This window comes from Sinohyriopsis cumingii, chromosome 18, assembly GCF_028554795.1.
Source record: "Sinohyriopsis cumingii isolate HCF-2022 chromosome 18, ASM2855479v2, whole genome shotgun sequence".
Lineage (NCBI taxonomy): Eukaryota > Metazoa > Mollusca > Bivalvia > Unionida > Unionidae > Sinohyriopsis > Sinohyriopsis cumingii.
In genome coordinates, this window is record NC_142978.1 from 60,717,640 (window position 1) to 60,741,948 (window position 24,309).

The 24,309-nt window shown below is 33.8% G+C and overlaps 1 protein-coding gene across 1 annotated transcript in view; it reads right to left on the bottom strand.

The window, feature by feature from the left end:
* The window catches only part of LOC149776763 (polypeptide N-acetylgalactosaminyltransferase 5-like), a 56,869-nt gene that overhangs the window by 14,659 nt on the left and 17,901 nt on the right, over positions 1–24,309 (bottom strand). Inside the window, exons 2-6 of the mRNA XM_089941436.1 lie at positions 16,512–17,020; positions 14,790–14,943; positions 12,923–13,089; positions 11,291–11,455; positions 2,807–3,023 (exon numbers count right to left, since the gene is read on the bottom strand). Coding sequence (XP_089797562.1) covers positions 2,807–3,023; positions 11,291–11,455; positions 12,923–13,089; positions 14,790–14,943; positions 16,512–16,965 — 1,157 coding nt within the window. The 5' untranslated portion in view covers positions 16,966–17,020. The remainder of the gene's footprint in view (positions 1–2,806; positions 3,024–11,290; positions 11,456–12,922; positions 13,090–14,789; positions 14,944–16,511; positions 17,021–24,309) is intronic.

Genomic DNA, 24,309 nt, shown 5'->3' on the forward strand with positions numbered 1-24,309 from the left:
GTAATTGAATGCTACAGTCCACGATCTATGACCTATATATATGGTTTGTTTCACATATATTTTCAAGTCACAAGAATACCTACTAATCAAAAAACTATACCGGTGATTGATATATTGGTAACAACAGGTAAAATAATTATCTAAAATTACGAGAATATTTTTAATTTTGCAATTGGTCTCTAATAAATATAAATAAAATAATGAATGCATTCGTTCAAATTTAAATCACAGTGAGTACGTTCAACTATATGTGCATACAGAAATCCATTTTCCTCTGCTGTGGTCAATATATTTAAAATTGTTCGTTTACGAAAGTGTCGGTTTGGTTATTAATATAAATCATGCTTCAATGGCCAAACTTCAACAAGGTCGAATCTAAAGGATATTGTATTCAATCTCAGAACATAAAACATTTTGCTTTCATGGCTGATGATATGTTTAATGAGACTTTAATCCCTGACTTTAAGATTTCAGCAAATCAATGCAGTAAAATAATTTGTAAGGAAGGCCTTGAGACACTATAACATTGAAACTCACTTTGGGATGTTGGTCATTTTTGTTTTGTTAATCGTAAATTACTAAAACCTATATTGTCTGTTCTATTAGCAGCTAAGCAAAACTTATGCTTGTGTCCCGATTTAACAGATTTTTGATCCTCGTCCCCGTGGACCTGTCTTATAATGCCATTTTTTTAAAGCTCTTTCTTGAATCTTTAAAAACGGAACAAAAGAAGAATGCAGTATTTACAAACTATGTTTATTAACTAAAAACAAACTGTAATGAATGTTTAAAAACTTAAAAGAAAATACAAATTGTAATGAAAGTATTTTTAAAGACCCCAAAACGAATTGTAATGAATGTATGATTAAAACACTAAAAAAACAAAAAAAAAAACAAAACAAAAAAAAACAAATTCCAATGAATATATCTTTAAACACTAAAGACATTTTAATGAATGCATCTTTAAAAACCAACTTGGCATTGTCATCATCAAATAAAACAATTTCAAAGAAAGTAAACTTGATGAAAGTTTAGAAATGGTCAAAATTTGAGATTGACATTCGAGTCTGCTTATGTTTGCCAGAAACCTTATCCTCAACAGGCTTACATGAGGGTATAGCTCATCACTGTATGAGTTAGTTATTAACAACAATAACAATACGAAATGGTTATTAAAAGGAAGCTAAAAACAAGAAAGGTGAGATAAATATTTGTGTAAAGATATAATAGTTAATAGAAATTGATACAAAATAAATGTCAGGTATTCAGAGGTGTTGGACGAAAAGTGCAATATATATATATATATATATATATATATATATATATATATATATATATATATATATATATATATATATATATATATATAATCAACATGCAAAAAGTAATATAGGTTAAACTTCAACCTGCAATAAACCAATCTAAGTAAAACTTAACCACACCATAAAATACTACAGCCAGGACAGAACAATTGAAATAAAAAGGTCATATAAAGAAAATATATTAATTTAATTAGTGCTCAGATGTGGAACATGCATGCGAATTTTGATCAGGATGACAAAAGATATAAGTGGCAATAGCCGTATATTAATACAATTTCGTGTGGAAAAAACGCCATTTGCACAACATGACATGTGCAAGGAACATTTGGCGCTAATACTAGTCTTTGTGTATTTGGAGAGGCTCTTTCTAATGTTTAAATTATATATGAACATGTTGTATTTAGATAAGACAATTTCGCGAACGCCTAACATTAGTCCTTATTGGGTGAATTATTGTAGTCATTTCCATTGTGGATAACAATTATGTCATTTCTTTGGAAGCCTTATTATGTTCTTTGTATACACCAAACACATTTTTCACTAAAGCAGGTGTTAGTCAATGAATTAGAAGAAAACTAGAGGAAATCCGAAATATGTACACCTTATATTGACTTGTATTTTCGTCATTAAAATATTCTGTAAAAGCGTCAACAAATTAACTAAAGTCAGCCATTAACGCCATTTGAGGTCTTCTTTGAAGTTGCTTCAGTTTAGTGACCTCCTCAAACACCACTCCAATTCGCCCTAAATATATTTTAGAATTACATATGGAGTTAAAATAGTTGACTGGCAAAAAAGGAGCAAGACTAATCTGTCAGACAATCAGACCTATGGAATATAATCAATCAGGACCTATGGTCAAAATCTAATCGTTGTCCCTGTTTCATCAATGTCTTTAAACTATTATTAAGCTATAGATAATTTCGAATTACTTGTTTGCATCTACCCTAACGGAAAGAGGTTTCGCGTTGAATTTGCTTGCAAAAATAACCTTGATAATTTGTGTTCGGTCTTTCTCATTCAGTGGTGCTTTCTCCGTCTAAGTCCTGAATCTTTCCAAAGGAAGGAGACTATGCAGATAAGGAGGATAAACTACAAACTACACGTGCATGCGGATTATAATAGAAAGATAGTAGAGCTAGAAAAGTAATTAAATAAAAATATTTATAATTTTTCTAATCAAGAAAAAATGTTTTTTAAAATTAACTTTGACATTTTTAGTATTTATCGGCGGATTTGACTTGACAGTTAATCTCAAGATTTATAACATTAATACATGTAACACTTATAACAAGGAAACCACGGAAGAAAGGCAATATCACGTATGTTAAAATAGTGTAAACTAAAGATGTTAAGTCATTCAGTGATTTTTTGGGAAAAAGAAAAACAGGAATTCGTTTCAAAACTATAAGAACCAATTAAAGGAAACTGTGGTTTTGAAAATTCGCTATGTATTTATCTCATTTAATGGAGGGAAACCAAACCTAAATGGAATGTAATCCAAATAGTTGCGCCTTTTCCTCTCATTCTCGGGTACAGGGTGCCAGTTAAAAATAAGATTCCACTTAAAGCCTCCGGCCTGTGTATGCTTAGCGGCGTTGTAGTGAATTTGAAAGTTTTCATCATTGATGACGTCGATTACCGGGACCACAACATTTGTGTAATTTCTACCAATTCGGTCAAGCAGCGGTTCCAGCCAACCTGAAAAATATAACATATTTTAATGAGAGCAAATGATATCGAAATGAAACATTATTATAACAAGTCGTGATTAAGTGCCTTGAAGACACATATGCATCTAAACAGCATATTGCAATAAATTAGAACCGGGTGTTTAGGCTATAGAGTCATATTCATAACCAATGCCCATAAACCACCCTAAAATGAAGCTTCGTCCCTACATCTCTGCTTACGGAACCGATTCCCGGCCTCCAATAGAAACCTACGGCATATGACCATCTGGCAGATGGATCCTTACTCTTTGATCAGTGTTACTTATGGTAAAAATGACGACATTGCAACGGTGTTTTTATACCTGGCTATCCAACAAAGCAAGAGCACAAGCTAACCCGTGATACAGCGATAAAGGATTAAATAGTGACTGCAACAAATGCCAGTCAAACTAAATAAGAAAAACACAAATGACACAAAATAGTGTAGTTTGAAATATTACTTGACCAAAATTAAAACTGTTGTATTCATTATTTAGTGTTGAAATTAATTGTTCCCATTATAAGGTAAGTCATAATATTTATATCTGGTTTTAAATAGTCCGATGGAAATGGGTTGAATTAATGAAAGAGAATGCTGTAAGCAACTTGATAATAAATATATAATGTGAATCACGTAATAATCGTGGGTGTGAAACTTTAATGATTTAGTTCTAAAAATTCATATTGGCTGATGCTTAATTTTGTGGATAAAGATTATACCATCATTTGCTGTCACGCATTTCTAAAATCTATATGTTGCCACAAACCATCCTTGGGAAAGTTGAAAATCTTATTCGCCAGCAAAAATCGCAAAATTCGCAAAATTCTTTCCTTATTTTACTGTAATAATGAACACAATATCATCAAGTTTCTTCTATCAGTGGAAGCGTAAATGTTCCGTACTTTAGAACAATACATTTGTTTCTCTCTTACAACTTTTGTACCCTACGTGAGATACATTGCACTCTGCAAAACAATGTTACTATTATATACCCAAATGAGCTCACTTTACGTCCGAATACTCAGTGTTGTAAATGTTGACTTCTGATGTGATTTGTATGTCGATATGTTAGCGACGTCGCCTTACATTATTGTAGTAGTGGTGGTTTTCTCTCATGCCACCTATATCTCGCCTGAGATTTAGTTTTGTTAATAAAAGTTTTTTTTTAGTCTCTTCTGAGATGTAATATCAGACACTGTCTCTATCAGCTCTGAAATATTAAACTGGCTTTGAGAAAACGGAACTGATGTGCTGGTTACTTAAACGTCCGGCAGTATAAAACTTAATTGATAATAATAATAATAATAATAATAATCATAATGTACACTTGTATTTACTTTGCAAAATTGTAAAATTCATAATGCTTGTCATCATTAGCATACAATGTTGCTAAAACATTTTTACTACTGAATGTTTGAATCATACACGATTTGCTTTTGCATTGATTTAGCTGTTCAGTTTGGAAACATGTTTAACAGCAATTAACACAGGGTCTTTTCCATCCATACGGTGTGTTGGAGATTTTTGTGGATGAATACGTACAAATGCTATTCAATGATAAGTGTGCTTACCACATGCGAAAACGGTGATTGCAATTTCAATTTCTTGAGCATTGGATATTTTCACGTTTCTGAGATCATTGAAAATTTATTTCGACATCATAAAGAAGTACAGGGATTTTGTGACATAAATTGGTATAATTTGTGCTATGTGAAGCATAGTCCGAGTTTCCTCTGACCCTTGCCACCCCATTTTTGATATTTGAATAGTTATGTTGGGGTGTAGGGCCAGATTCCATTCCCTATTGAAACGTTGTAATTTTACGACACCATTTGGTGTCGGCATGGGGTAGCCATTTACTAGCCGGCCCAGAAAACTTGAAGGACCTTACATCGAGATATACCTGCATGAAAAAATTGATAGGAATATGATTGTAAGCACAGTATTCTTAATGTCAATCCGCTGACAGACAAGACGAATGTACATATTTGCTGAAATTTGACTTGGATCTGGCCGTTTGCATTTCAAGTCACATGACTATTCACAGCTCACAACCAACATGTCAATGACATTAGAGGTCATATAGTCACGTGATACAATTGATTCTGCTCAGACCTCAAAGCACGAATGGATGATTTCTAGATAAGCAAGTTTATATAGTCCTCTACTTGATCTCAGGTCACAATTAGTATTTTCAGAAACAAAATCTGTACCTAATGGAAAATAACCTTCTAGAAGGTTCCTAATATTTGCAGAATAAAATCTTAGTGATAATTAGAATGTCAAATGTGATAAACACAATCTCATACACTTAAGCTAAGATACTGACAGGAATGTCTGCATGCAACCAATGCTATTATAGGTACATTTTCTGTTAATTGTCCTTATCAAGTATTCTAAAAATATTTTCTAACATAAGATTGTTTTGACTCAAAGCAGATATCTTGAGGAATGAATTCCATTCATGCAGAAATATCTGTAAGGGAAATGTATGTTTCCTTCTAAATCAGGTATTACGGTATTTCCTGCACCTAAAATTGGTTATGGTTTCCATTAATTTGCTATGTAAATTCTAGAAATTTGCTTATTTACCAGATTTATTATATTATTAAAGAATTAAATCAGAAGTTGAAAAAGTTGTGGGATCGTATGTTTCAGTAATCAGCCATTAACTGAAAGATCTGCATTACGGGCCAGTTAGGTTTTTCTTTCTATAAATTAGTTAATACTATAAACACATGAATCATCCAATATATGATAATGTATTCTTCGAATAAAATATGTACAGCTTTAAAAATGTTAGTAAGGTTACGTTTATCGTATTTAATATATTCCAAGATTCAGACAAATGTTGGAGATTATGAAATACTTGATATGAATGTTGTCAAATCAACACTAAATCAGGTTGCATAAACTATATGTCGATTAGAGTAGGAAACAAAGACTATGCGATTCTTCAAACAAATTCTATTTGCAGTTGGTATATGGAGGATTAGAGTTGTTACCAATCCAAATAAAGATTCATTGTGAAATGAGTGTGTGTGTGTCTGTGTGTGTGTGTATGTGTGTGTGATACGGATGTCTAAAGTAGCTTTTAAAAATGTTCAGTCATATCGCTACGATGTCTGCAGTGTGGCAGTTTATAGTGATGTCTAGCACTGTGGCATCATGCCGCAGACATGTAGCATTATGTCCCACCTAGTCTCCTGACATCAGGCCGATCATTCTTAACGCTAACCTCTTAATGCTGAGCGCGAAGCGAGGAAGCTGTTACTACCATTTTTGTAAGTCTTTGGTTTGACTCGGCCGGGGTTCGAACCCACGACATCCGGCTTCCAAGGCGGACGCTCTAACCATTAAGCCATCGGATCGGTCATTTTATTCATTGTAAAATGAACGATCATACGAAAACAAATGTGGTCTAAATGTTATGTGTGGTCGTTCCCGAAATATACGCTTTAATTAAATTGTCTAAATTCGCTGAGTACTATACATCTTGCATAATTCTTTTATTTATTTCAATGACATAAAAAAACCAATAAGAAAGAAATAAAAACAAGAGGACTGATGACTGGTTCGAACCTCTATTATATTCAAGCATATTTCAGCAATGTACCCAAAGGCAATTTTGTATGCGAATGCACGTTTTATGTTTATTAAACAAATCTTCTTGGCGTTTATATTTATAACCAAATTGTACTTACCATAAAAAAGATAATGTCACGCATTTATCTTACACAGGAATTGAAGATTTGGGTCTAATATAAATATAATACCAAGAAGCAAAATTGAAAAGCACGTTCTATCCATAACAGCTGAAAATCAATCTGCTTATATATTTGGGAGTTTCCTAGATATAAAGTTGCAACAGAAATAGTCTAAAATACTGCTGGTTTTATTTGCCATTTATTCTCAGTAAAACACGGATTCAAACCCTTTTTATTTGCTTATATTGGATTAACGGAAAGATTGATATAAACGAAACCGTGCATGTGTTTTAGATTAAGTCAAACATATGTTTTAAAATCAATTTCCCATCGTGATTGTTGTCCTTGGTTTCCTTCTTCAATCGGTACTGTTTTAGTTTCTTCTTTTGTTGCAGTGCTTCAGTATTTAGACTCATTTCTGCGTCATTATTCTTACAGGGAATAGTTACAAGTAGAGTTTATAACATGCGCATCTTTCACCATAGCAAAGGTATATTGTAAGGAAGAACAATGTTACATAAATGCATCATAGCAGAACAAGACGTGACTGATGGAAACGTGTTGATAGCTGGATAGTTCTCCGAGAAGAGAAGTGAGAAACCAATCCAAAGAGCTTAGATTAAAACAGAAGCCTACCGACATAATAGATTGATAGAGACAAAAATGCAATGATAATTGCATATGGAATATTTTCTTGAAATCGTAGATGTGTCGGTTAGAATATATGCTTTGATGATGGGATAGCCCATTTAACGAACAGCGCAATATGTTTTTCTATCAACGGAAACATTTTGTTATTCTTTCCCGTCTGGCACAATAACTGTTCGATAAAAGGAACCATACGAATTAGTTGTTTGAAACATGAAGACAAGACTAAGATAGTACAAACATATGCTAACAACTATGTTGTTGTTTGTTGTTATTATCAAATAACAGCACGCTTTGAGCAGAATAAAGTATACAATTAAAACTGCCAAGTTCAGCACGCGAAAGTAAAATAAGTTAATTATCAGCTTCGAAATTGCCGTTACGTAAATGTCTACTTATAACTGTGGATATCTATCCTGTTTGGCATTACAGCTATATTTAGAAATTAATAGTTAGCATGATTCGGTCAATCAAGAAAGAATTCCTAAAACAGTATAAGGGAAATAACGGTTACAAGCTTCATTCAGTTTTAAGATGACTAGATATTGTATGTATTAAGACATTTTCATATACTGCAGTCAGCTGGTTCAATTAGAACTAAACTAATTTAGGGACATTGCTCGAGATAGAAGAGCGTCTTGATAAGTCCAATCTGAGTAACACAAATCACACTATCTCTAATTGTTAATACTTATTTTAGTGTTTCAGGATTATACGCATAATCCATATTTTCATTTTACCTGTCTGTATTCTCGCTTTATAACATTCTCTTTAACACATACCGTTTTTAATTTTGTGCGTGGGTAAAACTAATCCAGTGCAAATAACGACATTTATATTGCTCGAATTTGAGAAGAAAAAAAAACACGATGTTAGATTTATATAAAAAAGTATGTAGATATTATAAAGATTCTTGAATACACATAAAAATATATCGAAGCTCGAAGTAAAAACAAGCAATTTTATGGTGTATTGATGACAATTTCAGAGGAAACTGTATTGAAGTGGTGCGAAAATTTATTTTGCAGTCAACTGAAGTCCAATGTGGATTCCAAGTACATTGTTGATGCAAACAGAATAGGGGTACATCACAGGAACAACCGTTACACGGAGGTAGTGAAGCGAAAGTCGCCAATAATAGCGGCATTCCGCGACTGTTGTGACATCGATAATGTTTTAGAGCATGCCGAAAACTTGGAGGTTACTGATAATTCAAATAATATATATTTTAAGCGAGAAAGTGTGCAAGTACGAAACAGGTTGTGGTCAACAGTTATAATGCTAAGCCGAAGAAATCTAGGCATGAAATTTCTATCTACTACCCAGCAAGCTTGGTTATTAATGGGACTTTCTTTAGTGCCAAATTACCAGATTGGCTGGATAGAATGAAATGTTCATGTACTTTGTCGCTCATTCATGTGCAAAATCTTTCCAGGCAAGCCAGTTATTCAATTTTACTCCTGACCAATTGCAAAAGGCATGTACACAAAGAGAAAATCATGATCAAATTATGAAAGTTGCAAGCGACAATAGTCTAAACGATCGAGAATATTATTTACTGAATAATATTATAAAAGAAGAATTATAATCGAATATGGATGAAGACGAGGAAAACAGTTTTCCAAGAAAAGATACATCGCCTCCCATGACAGTGAGCTCAGTGAGTTCAATGAGTACAGAGGACACAACTGGTGCAAAAATAGTGAGGAATACAGAGAGTTCGGTGGGTGCAGAATATGTGACTGTTCCCGAAATAGCAAGAAGTACGGTACCAGAAAAGTATCAACAGCAAGAAATGTGAACAAAATTTGCTGATAATGATGAACAAAATGTCAATAATCATTAAAGCACACACTTCGATATCCACATATTTCTATCGATAAACAAGTGGATGTTTCGTCTAATTCTGGCACAATCATTGGACCAAACACTCGAACTAAAAATGAATGAACTCTCAGGAATTAGTTCTGTTTTGTTTGATTGCACCACTAAACATTTCTGGATGCCAGCCATTAACTAGAAACACGATAACTAGTACAGACAAAATACCGGTTTCAGTGAGAAATGTTGTCATTCACCGATTTCCTGTCCATCTGTTGAATGAAAGTCGCACTAATAATGTCCATGGGTCAATGTTGTTGTTGTTGTTGTTGTTATTGTGGGGTTTAACGCCATTTTTCAGTACACGATAGGCTATACATGGCGGCCAGTATTAATGGTGGAGGAAGAACCCGGAAAACCCCGGAAAGGACCACCGACCCACGAGAAGCTACTGGCAAGCTTTCTCACATGCCCACATTGGCTGAATCTTAGACTCGAACCGCCGCAGACAGAGGTGAGATGGCAGTGATCCGTAACGAAAAGCGTTCTATACCACTCGGCCACTCGGAGCCCCTTCCGCGGGTCAAGATCTACGACATGAAAAGCAAATGAGACAAGCTACAAACCGTAACAAGGATAATACTTAGAAACACTTTACTTGGAGTAAGCAATGGCCATTACATGACAATAAAAGACATGAAAACATACACCACAGTGGTTTAAGATGTGTTACTAAAATTCCATTGTCTGAAAAAGTGCTAAATTCGATGGTTCAATATCTGAAAAAGATAATATGTTTGCCTAAGCTATATTGTACCAGTTGGACCTAGCTGGCCATCTTGGGTAGATATAAATGTTTAAACATGCCAATTCAATCGCCGTTAAGAAGAATATAACATTAATTTCAATACAAATTGTGAATGTATGATATGTGGTGATTTTAATACTCGGATGTTAGCACGCACAGAATTTATTGTGATGAAAATTTTTGATATATGTTTGCATTATCCAACAAGAAAATTGTTGACAAGTATCAGTTTGTTAATGACAATACTCGATATATATATATATATATATATATATATATATATATATATATATATATATATATATATATATTGTTGATAATTATACTATTAAACTCTGTGGTTTGCAAGATACTGTACAGACAGATTCTAATGACATTATGCTACTTGACTTTTGCAAGCAAACATTTTGATGTATAACAAGCGGGTGAGCAGATAATGAAAATGATATCGGGCGGGTATGGTGGAGACGTACGATGTAATTTACGAAGTATGTTATTGCTTCTCAGTCTCTTGTCATTAATTTACTAACCTTTGATGCGGGTGAGCCTAATACTTTATTAAAGCATTTTGTTGTATGTTTTATTCTAGAATTTGATAATGTTAATGATGTCGAACCAACATGTATACGTTTGTATCGTACTATCCGCCAATGAACTCAATTAACTGAAACAAAATATATCCTCACAGTCCATTTGGGCTATTGGAGTATTGGAACATCTATCCTTACAGTCCATTTAGGCTATTGTAATATCGGAATACGTATCATCACAGTCCATTTGGGCTATTAGAATATTGGAAAATGTACCCTCGCAGTCCATTTGGGCTTTTGGACTATTGAAATGAATCAAGATTGTGTCTTTACAAGTTTACCTTTTGATATAATATTTTTGCTGATACGTATTACCATTTGATTTACAAAAGTAAGAGTCACTGTAATAACAATTCATTTTCAGTCAGGTAAGCCATCATGATGTTAACATGCATTACAAACAATGGTGTTGTACTAAATAAGAAAGTGTGAGAACGCTATAAAGAAGTGAGGAAACTAATGTTACTCTGATACGCGGGGGTGGTGGTGGTGGGCAATGGAAGGTACATTGTATCGCCCTTCCCACAACAGTACACCCTATTTACAATGGTGTTACAGAGCACGGCACATCGGATACTATATAATATTTTCAATTCCGTGATCTGTGGAAGTTATTATTAGCTCGTGTTATATACTTCATAAATTTGTGACTTACTGTGAGGTCTTTATGTCACAACTCACCTTTAGTTACTTCACAATGAGAGTCAAGAAAAATGGCAACTTCTCCGGTTGAAGCATCAAAACCTGTTATCCGTGCACGAATCAATCCGGATCTCTCCTTTGACCGGATAAGAGACACTTTCTGAAGTCTTGCACAATATTCATCAAGGGGTTGCTTCAAGTGATCTGTGTTTGGAAAAATACTAAAATAACTTCGAAAAACATGTGACCTAGCCATTAGTCAACCACATACTGTTATATATTTCACTTTTAAAAGATCTTCCTCGATTGAAACCGGATGCTTGTTTCATCTTTGATATTACATTTCTAATCTGTTAAAAGAGACATCAGTTTTGAAATGGACTATTCATGCTCAATAATTTATTAATTCATCATATATTTGTTTCCCAAAAAATTAAAAAATAGTTGGCTTGTTTTTTTGGAGAAAAACATCCAAATTATTGAAAATAAGTTTTCACTGTAATTTTCTTTGTAGGAATTGCAAATATAATTACAATGCCATTGCTGGCAACTATTATTTATTGAGTACGTATGCAAGAGTACTGTTGTTCATTCACTATGATTTAGTCTTCCTCTCTTAAAAAGCATTGAAAATAATTTTCCTCTCCTTGTATAACAAAACCTACCTCTGTATAGCAAATACAACAAATATATTCAATTTTGATCAGCTCAAGTGTTTCACTCATTGTTAGATATGCTAATAATTATGTACGTTTCCTATTTGTACGAATATTACCTTTGGATGAAATAAATGCATGCATCTCTCTCTTTCCATACACATACATACATACATACATACATACATACATACAAAGTCATATGGACAGCGTTCTTTTGCATACCAGGGCCCAGCAACGTGGAATGAATTGCCCACTAACTTAGACACAAAGACACAATGATCACATTCAAGAGGGCTCTCAAAACTCACTTATTTCAACTGCAAAAACAAACTTAAAGACCTAATAATGTTTCCTAACTGAAATATTCTCAGCATGTTTTTTATTTTTTAATGTTTTTTCTAATTTCATGGTGTTTGTTTTTGTAATAATATTATTATATGTTTTTTTATCTTATAGGTGTTGTCTAATGTTCTAAAGCGCTTAGAGCTTCTAAAGATTAGGCACTATACAAAGTTCTGATTATTATTATTACATACATACATACATACATACATACATACATACATACATACATACATGCATGCATGCATGCATACATACATACATACATATATATACATGCATACATATATACAAAGTCCTCATTATTGTTATTACATACATACATACATTGATACATACATACATACATACATACATACATACATACATACATACATACATAAGGCAAACGGAACAATAATCCACACGTTTAAAGTAATGTAAGTGAAAAACCGTACTTAGTATTTCATATTTCATTGCATTTGTTTAAGCTTCCATGCTGCTGTATAATGTAGACAGCAATTGTAGTATTGCAGTTTGAATCGTATGTATAATGACAATTTCGAATTATAAAATTGTAAAATGGTAATTGATACGGGAATGGTTACAAAAAGCTGCTTTCTCTTTGTTAAAACAGTTATAATAATAATAATAATAATAATAATACTAATACTAATGATAATAATAATACCGAAGTCTGAAAAATCATCAACAAGGATTATTTCTTTGAGGAGATGTGGTGGTGATCTATCCAGCACGCTGTGTACTGTGCGCAATAATACAGACCAAGCTTCATTGTGGAAGATAATGATGACGCTCGCATCTGGCAAATTTTTCATGTATTCTATTTGCTTGCACCTGATAATGAAGGACACATTAATAGCACATGCTGTTAATGTACAGATTGAAAATATGGCTTAGCAAAATTTGTCTGGTATACAAGGTTCATCAAAATTCCAATATAATTATTCACTACGGAAGAGAAAAGTTTGACGGCGTACACGATATAAACCGTACATATGTATATACAGAGGATCATAACTGCCCGTTAATATGCAGATTTGACATTGTAACTTATATTATCAATTACTGTCTTTGAAAAGGAATGTCATTCTTTGTTTACTATTGAAGATAGCTAGAAGTATATATATATATATATATATATATATCAGCAACACTCTCTCACTTGATATGGAGCTGGGCAGAAGGCTCGGAAAGGCAAACACAATCATGGCACGACTAACGTAGAGGGTGTGGGAAAACAACGAGCTGATAGAGCACACCAAGGTCAAAGTCTACCATGCCTGCGTTCTCAGCACCCTTCTATATGGAAGTGAGACCTGGAGTACCTACATGAGGCAAGAGCGCCGGCTCAACTCCTTCCATACACGGTGCCTAAAACGCATCCTGAAAATCAGCTGGCAAGACCGTGTTCCACACAGCGACATCCTACAGCGTGCAAGTACCCCCATCATGTACTCCCTGCTGAGCAAACGCCGCCTTCGATGGCTGGGACACGTCCGAGGCATGGAGGATGGAAGGCTGCCAAAGGACATACTATATGGACAGCTGGCCACTGGTATGAGAAGAGTCGGCCGCCCCTGACTGCGTTTCAAGGATGTATGCAAGAGGGACATGAAGGAATGCGACATTTCACCCAATGGCTGGGAAGTGCTGGCCGAGGACCGAGGCACGTGGAGACTGACTGACGGTAAACAAGGGCATATCAGTCGCTGATGCGAGGAGAGGCCAGTTGGTGGCGGAGAAACCTGAGAGAAAGAAGAACGCGGCAGCAACCACAGTAACTCAGACTTCACAGTATGTCTTCACCCACTGCAATAGGGACTGTCATTCACGTATAGGCCTGCACAGCTACAGCAGACGATGCCAACATCCCAGAGACAGACAACACCTCAAGGGCGCTATTCGCATGGTCTCTCGAGACTGAGTCGCCAATGATGATGATGATCAAAGAGAGAGAGAGAGAGAGAGAGAGAGAGAGAGAGAGAGAGAGAGGGAGAGAGAATGACGTTGTAAGGTATTTGTTATTGGACCTATATAGGATTTGACTGTATAGTTTTAAAATGCTTTATTTGTTTAGTTCTTTCGTCTTCGCATCATTTTCGCATCATATGTATCATTGAAACCTTGCTTTATATTAATAACACGATTACCAACAATGACCTAAAATGTGCAGTTTAACTGAGCTCCTTGTCTCCATTTGTATGGTCGCACTATAGGCAAAAAATGTGGATCACTCTTGTTTCATAGTCATACCACTGTCTAACCACATGGAGTACAAACACATTAATCCGCCTACGTTTCTGTACATTGTTTGGAAATCATGACATTTAATTACAAAGGCAGTCTGCTATGAGGCACCATTAGATGGGAGGAGGCGGTATCGGTAGACCCATTTAGCGTATTAGTTATTGCAGGATTCATGAAAATATAAATAACATATTTAATGGATAAATAATGTACAGGGTTTACTGTGTATTATATAGTTCATAGATAAATGATGCACGGGGTTTTCTATGTATTATACATATACTTACTCAGGATCCCTAACATCCGGTAAACTTCGATGGAGCGAAATCATGTCGCTTACATACTGATTAAATGCATTGTTCTTGAATCCTTCATCAAATTTATCGCGCTCCTCGGGGGACAATTTTGTCCGATCAATGATAACCGGCTTCCCCATCTCACCTAAAAAAGACGACAAAACAATTCAGAAAATCTCTGGTACTAAAATGACATATAGTAGAACATTACAAACATGTTTTCAGACACGCATTGGAGTTATGAGTGATTCGATAAATGAGGATGGTTCTTTGGTAAATTTAAAAATTTTAAAACTCTATTTTCTATTAGCTTTAATTGCATAGATTTTCAGGAATATATGCAACATGTAGCCATGCACAAATACATTTAATATATTGTACGATTACAATCCGCAACAGTCCTTCATAAATGCTGTTTTTATGCCGTCATAAGAAATAAAAAGTATGTAGATTTATATATATATATATATATATATATATATATATATATATATATATATATATATATATATGTATATATATATAAACAAATTCATGTTAATTTTGCCACATATATTTGTTTTCGTTAATCTGTGTATGTAATCAATATTTTACTAATATCTATTGTTTTCTTTCTTTTCTTAAATTTTCCCCTTTACTTTTAAAGTGAGAAACAATGGTCTAGATTTATATTTATTTTTCTGCTACTGTCGAAATATTGTATCGTATTCATGTAGAATATGTTAAAAGTATAATCTGTCTGTATGCCAGTAAAACCTTAAAACTAAGTAATGGTTATTTTATTATCATTTTGCAAATATATCTTGTTTCGATATTTGGTCTACGTCTCTTTCAATGATCTAGTCAGTGTTCGGTCTATGCTATAAAAGAAAGGTACAAAGCGGCTTCAAAGATGAACTAACCAGCACACATATTAAATAGTTATACAGTTCAGGGTGTAAACGTTGCTCCGCTAGATCTGTTGACTATGAAAAATGAATGGTATGCAAGGGTTTAACAAATGTGTGATCTAAGAAAACTTAAAAGTTCATACACATATTCAATCTGGTACTAGATATGCATGTAGGACAGTCTATTTTTGTGCATATAGCTGGTCCAAAGTTGCCGACATCTTCCTTATATCAGTAAAGCACGCACAAAGTAAGAGTAGTTAGAATGCGTGGGTTCTGTGTCACCGGGAGAGCTATTGGAATTTCCAGAGATTAGCAACCTCGCTTCACCCGCCCTCCAAAATCGTTTTCGTGCATATTTATAAGAATAAAACTGTAAAGCGCCAAACAATGCTATTTCCTCAACCACGGCCTTTGATAAATGAACACACTTGATCACAAACTGACAAACAGGATCTTTAAATCATGTACATGTGTAAACGTTGCTGGCATCATCATGCAATATTTCTCATCAAACAGTCCCTATTAACTTCTTTTCTATGTTATTTTTCTAAAATATAATTAATCATTAACATGAACAATATTTCACATCGAGTATTTGGCTATTGCAAATGGAATATTTTATATGTGGATTACATTTGATGAAAATTTTAATTATTAAACAACACTCAATATGTAACGAAAATGTCAATAATTTTATATGCATGATAAAAAATTAAATTTGACATAAACGTTTTCAGAGTTTGGCATCGACCTTCCAATTGCAGAAAGTACAAATATATTTGTGCAAGAAGATACTTACATCGAGTAGATTTAGTCTTACCTGGGGCACCAAGGTTTATCTGGGGATTATCTGGATTGATAGGGGCCATACGTGCTGCATTGATCATCTCTTCATCTTTAATCTCGATGTCTTCTTTCTTGTCATCACTATATATTTGGGCAGTATCTTCTTTTTTGCCATCTTTGATTCGAGACAATTCATTTTTATAGTCGGATTCGTTTCTAAATGGCCGAACGTTTTTATCAGCTTCAACAACAGCAAGATTTTTAGGCGGATCTACGTCCTCCCCATATTCTAGAAAAACTAACACCTTTGAATCTTGTGGTTTAATTAAAGGTTCTTTTATAATATTTTTTCGCGGACTTTTCGGATGAGTAAAATGTAAATTGGTGTATGTGTTGATTAGAAAAGCAAGAATATATACACAGCAAGCGAGTAAAGCCATCCATAGTAGGCGACATAACAACCTTCTTCTTGACCTAACCATACCCATAGTTGTGATCCACTGGTATTCTCATCAAGGCTTCAATTGTTGAAAATCTGATTACCTTGAAAAGAAAGAATATATATTTTGCATTATATTCTTCTGTGGATGAAAACACGGCAACTTAGATTTTTTATATATGAATACTACATGACAATGTTTCACTTGAGCTGTGTTCCTTAACCATAGTCCTACCCCTACCCACAGCTATTAAGTAATAAGAATTTCAGTATACTAACCATGAGGAACAATCACTGAAACAGAATAAAGGAACCCTTAAATTCATAAAAGCTATATATAATGTATATATGTGTGGATAGATATATAAAATGCCTATGACTTGCACTTTCAACTTAATGGATTTGACCCATTTGTTTGTCCTTTAAATCGATATTTGGGTCAGACACATTTGAACGACTTTTTGATCAAATTATTTTCTCAGCCATGTTTGTGTTCATGCCTTTTACGCCCTTTTGTCATATAAATATAAGTAAAACCACATTTTATTGGTTAAAATTTGCAGGGAAGTGAATCCAACTTCATTTTTCAGTGAATCTTCTATTACAGTGTTGTATGCAGCTTAATGCTCATAGCCTTATCGATCAATATATCCGAGGAAGATTTCTTGACCACTGGCTCCATCTGGTGGTCTGTTTTGACGTTGAAAAACAAATGTAATGATATAATCAAACACACAAACTCATCTATCACCAAATTAATTTGCCGCAAAAGACAGACACTACATATCTTTTCCTCAAAATATTATCTGAACATGAAAACGAAATTTATTAAGTATGGAACTATCCTGCCTTGGAAGAATGGTGTTTGTTCATACTATACTTACAATATCTAAGTCATTACATTTGTGAGAAAATTGTAAATGCTGAAACAAATCATTCAGCAAAGATATGTGTTTCTAAAATGAAAATCACATTTTAAGTCTTAAAATTGTTTTATTTTGTTTTAAACATGTTATATTGTTACTATAGGATACAGTGGGATTTGGCATCATTTCTAGAAACTTAAATTCGCCCTCTCCCTACATGATACAAGTAATGCAACATAGTCAACATGACAACATAATGACGAAAACGTTTTGGAAAGAGAGTAAACGAGAAAATGACAGTACTCATGATTTGAATCAGGTATTTAAATTGTCCAGTAGCATTTATATATTTGCATGAATGATGTAAAACTATGTTTTTCATTAGCTTCGACAAAGCAGTAAATATAAGCTAATAGTTGCATATGACAGTGAAAGCAAGTTTCTCATCAACTCATTTCATTGTCTACTGTATTTGGCACAGAATTTGAAAAAGTGCATGGCGTTTTCTATCCCACCTCATGAATACAAATTAGTGACAGGAAGAAGATTAGCTTTTTATGAACTTACATTATGTTTTAATCAAATTAATAAAACTTGGCATTTTACGAGATGCGAGTTTTGGGCATAAACACATTTTCCCGCATTATGACACATTCTGCATAAATTATCCTGTTCGAGATACTGTTGCGGCTATCAAAGACAATTTGGTAGAATTTATCCTAAAAGTGCAAATGGATATAATTTGTTTGTTCGGCCAAAATATGAGGGAGTAATGCAATGATATAGTCTAGAGTTTGTCTCTTTTTATTGTTGTTGAGTGTTATTAATGTTTGTCTTTATCTTCCTTAATGCAGACTTTCCCACCATGTTTCAAAGTAGAGAGAATGTCTACAGGGGAATTTTGAAAGTCCTATAACTATTCTTGCCGCTTCGAGCTGTAGTTTTTCCGATTTTTCTGAATCGATCAACAAGCATCAGTCACAGACTACACTGGAATATTCCAAGATAGGCCTGATATAAATTAATATACATTTTTGATACAATTTGCATACTTAGGTTGTGTTTTAGTTTTCGTATATTATATATTAGAGACGATGCTGGTTTGAAAACATTTCAATAAGACAAGGTCATTAGGCATTTGATGAAAGTATTAATCCTTCATGGTGATGAGAACGACATATTTAAGTTCGAGATTATCAAAAACAAGTTCAGGATTATTTGTTACGTGTTTGTTCGCAAAAATATAGCCACATATTTCTTTTCTGGATTAAACTTTAAAAGTCATTTCTTGGATTGTTATGTAGATTTATTAGATAATATTCATGACAGGCTATATTTCCACATAAGACGCCTGCAAAAAGACGAGTGAGAGAGATCATACCATTGGCAATGTCATTTACATTGGTCAAAAACAAGAGTGGCGCAAGCACGGATCATTGAGGCACACTAGCATTTATAACCATTTCCCATGAATAACTATCGTTCTAAACCACCGCTTCTTTTCTATTACATAAATAATTTACAAACCATTTTATCAGATTTCCATAACGACCCCATTCACTCAGTTTAAATACTAAGCCTCTGTGTCAGGCCTGATCGAAAGCTTTCGAAAGATTACAAAATACAATACAATAATGTTGAGATTGTTCTAATGAACTGCAATTACTATAAGTTGAAAAACAGTCGAATGACCAGAAAATAATCTTGATTGATGCTTATAATATTACGGTTATATGAAAGTAATTATAGAGATGTTTAAAAATGAATCTTTCAAAGCTTTTTGCAACTTAGCTAAGTGTAGAGATTGGTCTATAATTGGCAATCTCGTGGGGTTCACTATTTTAGGATTGGGAAGAATGTGGGCAAGTTTCCATTTATCTGAAAATTTGTTTTCTTTCAATGATCTATTACAAAGGATCGATAGTGGTGCTGCTGTTGTTTCACTGACGCCTTTACATATTCTATGACTATGCATTATTGACAGAAATGGAATTAATAATACCACAACACTGTGTTACTGACATTGTGCATATAAGGAAGATAAAAGAGTAATAGTGTGAAAAAGACAAAGAAAAAGAAGATGAGATCATGTTTGCAAGTTTTACGAGACTGAGATAACTTTTTTGGCATACAACTGGGGAAGTGATGTAATGATTTTAAAGTTGGAACAAATACCTGGTACAAAAAAATAAATTCAATAAATACATTCAATAAATAATTTCAATATATATATCAAAAAAATTTAGTCGAAGTGACCACAACATAAGATAAAAATTTCGAGGCACATACGCATGCATACACGCTTGCCCATATACACATGCATTTATGCACATACACATATATACTTAAATGCGAATATATAGGCTTACATACGTACTTGTCCATACATATAGACATACACATATATACTTAAATGCGAATATATAGGCTTACATATGTAATTGTCCATACATATACACATACACATATATACTTAAATGCGAATATATATGCTTCATATGTACTTCTCCATACATATAAACATACACATAATACTTAAATGCGAATACATAGGCTTACATATGTACTTGTCCATGCATATACACATACACGTATATACTTAAACGCGAATATATGTACTCGTCCATACATATGCACATACACATATATACTTAAATGCGAATATATAGGCTTACATATGTACTTGTCCATACATATACACATACACGTATATACTTAAATGCGATTATATAGGCTTACATATGTACTTGTCCATACATATAAACATACACATACACTTGTTAGTCTGAAATGTACATACACCAGTAATTGAGTTGAATGACATTTTTGTCAAATGAAAATAGAGCATTACTCAAACTAGGGTAGCACGAGAAACATATGTAATACACACTGTGTGAGCAAAATATAAGAGCCGATCAAAATTAGTGATGTAAGTTAAACATAATTAGCCGCACGTGCAGATTAGGCAAAGCTACAGTAGAAATTAAGTAAGGTTTTATTAGCTTGGGAACTGAGAAACAATTGATGTCTGATCAAATTCGATATTATTTTATATGACTCTAAACACTCTGGTCATATATTCTTGGTCGTCTCTCGGGCCGAGGAAGACAAGTTGTGTGTTCTCATCGACGGTGGTCGCGCATGTAGCTCCGGAATTCTAATTCCAATTAATACATGAGGTTGCATGTGGGGCATAAGACACAGGTTGATGGGGGTGGCTAGAACACAGCTCTGTCATGTGTCCCACGAGCTGCAGCAAGACGCTGGCGGCGGTCAGCAACGAAGGTGGAACTGGCGTTTCGGGTCAGAGCTCGCCAGTGACTGCTGTTCGAGGCAGCGAGCTCGAGCTGGTGGAGTTGAAGGTCTGCACATTTGATATGCATCTTGAGATTGTCTTTTTACCTCTTGCAAGGGCGGCCTTGGTTTCGGGTTGCTCTGGGTTAGCCAGTCCAACGGAGCTAGCCCTTGATTAGTTTTTCTTCAATGCTTGTTGTGTTGGCTCTGTCAAGGAATTCCTGGCTGTTTGGACCGAATCCCCAACCATATTTAAAGAATATATATTGCATATATATAATCTTTTGTATGTTATGTGTACCGAGAAACTGTAAAAAGAGGACAAGAGAACAACTGTCCAATCTTGAAGAAAGGTATTTCGCACTGGGTTTATTGGCGGGAAACAACAGGAGGATATTGTACTTAATATCACATTTAAATCAATACAAAATAAGGCTCACCGTCAGGAGGATAAATAAAAGAAACAAAAACTAAATAAATATTAAACACGACATTTTTGAAATAAAGACCAATATATATATATTTGGTAACTCCTGGTACATGATTTCGTCCAACGTTTGAAATTTTGTTTTCAACTCTGTAAACCGTACATAATATCTTTAGTTAACTTTTTGCATTCATGATCTGAGTATATTAATAGTTTAGTATTACACAAAATACAGACTATCTCATTTGGGTAATGATTTAATATTGAATTTATGAAATGAGTTGAATAATGTCCAGCTTTTGCGAGCCATGGACTTTGTTCAGTGTTTTTTTATAATTTTAATATTAAATCAGCACCCACTTGAGATTTTTTTTCTCCACAGATTTTATCTGAGTGGAACTTATTTAGATGCAAATAAGAACAAATAATATCACTTATTGTGACAAACGTTGCACCTTTCATTTGTTGTTCGTAAAAATAGTCCAAACCGAAGTTGAACTAGTATTGATGTTTAAAAGTAGATTATAATTTTCTTACAAAAGTTATAAATCAAATAACAAGCGTCCTCCCGAATAAACAGACCAATCTACACAGAACAAATAATTGTTTAACACAGAATGCCCTGTGTGTGTGTGATGTCGTATTATTTCATGTACTATCCGTATAGTTGACGATCCCTATTTACCTAACCTTAAAGTGTCACTTTCACAACAAAACATTATATTTATATTACGATATTCCTGTGAAAGAAGGTTTACTGGATGCAGAAATTCTCATATTTACTGTTATGCTTGTGTGACCGGATATTCGCAGTGTTAGATTTGGAAGAGTAGACTGCATAATATGTAAACAAATTTCATTTTGACTCGGAATTGTTTTACATATTTAAATATGCATTGGTTGGGTTAGGAGACCGGTTCATGTTCACATTCTTCTGTGAATAGAGGTGAGTATATATACTTCTGATATTTAGAATTTAAACCACGCTTGTATATAGGTTGGATTGCATGCGACATATATACAGTCTCCCTCACTTGCAATACTCGTAGTTTTACTTGTTGTTACTGTATTTGTCTCGTGGTTTTAGTCATTTTTCATGTTATGATATGCTATACATGAGATAACAAACCCCCGTATTGATAAATTAGCTATACTGAAACAAACGAAACCATTTTGTCCAATTCCCTTTCGCGAGTCGATTCGAAAAATCGCGACCACAAAGGTTAATTGAAAACAAAGAAATTCAAAAAGCTGATGTAAACACATTTTTGCCACGATCGCGGTCAATCAGTAAAGATATTACTGCACGATAATTTCATCTTTTTTATTGACCAATCAGAATGACTTAAGGTGATATGTTAACGTGTGGTAATATCAAATATATGAAACTGCACATGTTATTTGAAAACTATACCTACTAAGTGATAATTATAATATAATCTTTATAAATATACTTAAATGAGCTTATAGCCTAATGTCTCAGTGGCTAATCGGGGTTCGACGTTTCTGGAATAATTATGTTAGGCTAGGTCGCGTGCATATGTTTATTCAACGCAACAGGAGTAGTGCATTCTATCACCTGGGGTTTATTACGAAACATAGTCGCAACAGTGACTTTGTATAAAGCAATAATTGAACAATCAGTTTCATTCCGATTTTGTAGTCGTTGTCACTTTTTGTGTTCCTCTTGCAAGTCTGCAGGCGTGTTTTATGTTGTACTTAGATATCATTTGAGATGAAAAACACTTGCTTGGACTGTTCATTGTATATAAAAGTGTTCATTATTTAAACTCTAATATTATTCTTTAACTGTTATTAATTATTCGAAGGAATTCTGAACAACGCCATCTTGACAACTTCACGGTTCGTAGACCAATACATTTCCTGCTTTGAAATTTATCAATAACATTTCATTAATTTTAATTTTGGATTCACTTCCTAATATAGTAAATTCCTTTCACAATTTCATATATAACTCTGATAATTAAATAGTTCTTTAAGTTTTACAAAACTTGACGGTTATGCTTTTTCTCTGACTACCCTAGTTGTTTGAAAAAAGTAAGATATACTTATAATTGCTATATACGTTTATGATATTTGAATCTGGAATCTCAGAAGAATAACGAATGATATCGGCCAGGAACATGCACCAAAGCAAATTGAGACTATTTGACCAAAGACTAAAGAAAAAAATAATAATAAAGAGAACTGTGCATACAAATAAGTATAAAATATTACCAATTTCTAACAAATGCTCTGATGTGCCAGCGAATGCATCTTATAAACCTTAAATTGGCTAAAGAAGAAGAATGCATCCAATGGAGTAAATTTTAGTATCTTAGGTTAATGCGATATGTTACATAGTGAGCAGGAGAAAAATGCGGTTCAGGCCTGCATTTATGTGTATAAGGAGATTATTGATTAATTCCTATTTTGGAATCTTACGTTTTATATTTCCTGTGTTAATATCAGTCCGCAGATGTGATTAAACTTGTTTTTAAGTATAATTTGAGAGGAGAAGTACTTTTTGGACTATTCACTAGAATTAAAATGTACTCATTGGCCTAAAATGTTAGTCTGGGACTATTGAGAATTTATTCAGTATAGGTCAATACAATGCTGTTGCAATACATCAGGACTGTTGGTGGACCAGTATATTCGAGGATATGAAATTCATTCGGAACATTCGATTAATTTGGACGTGTGCTAAGCTTTTCTTTAGGATTAGTTTGGACTTAATTAATAATATTGTATGTTACTCTTAAATTTTCATTTAATAACTTCTGAAAGTATTTGTTTAGTTTCA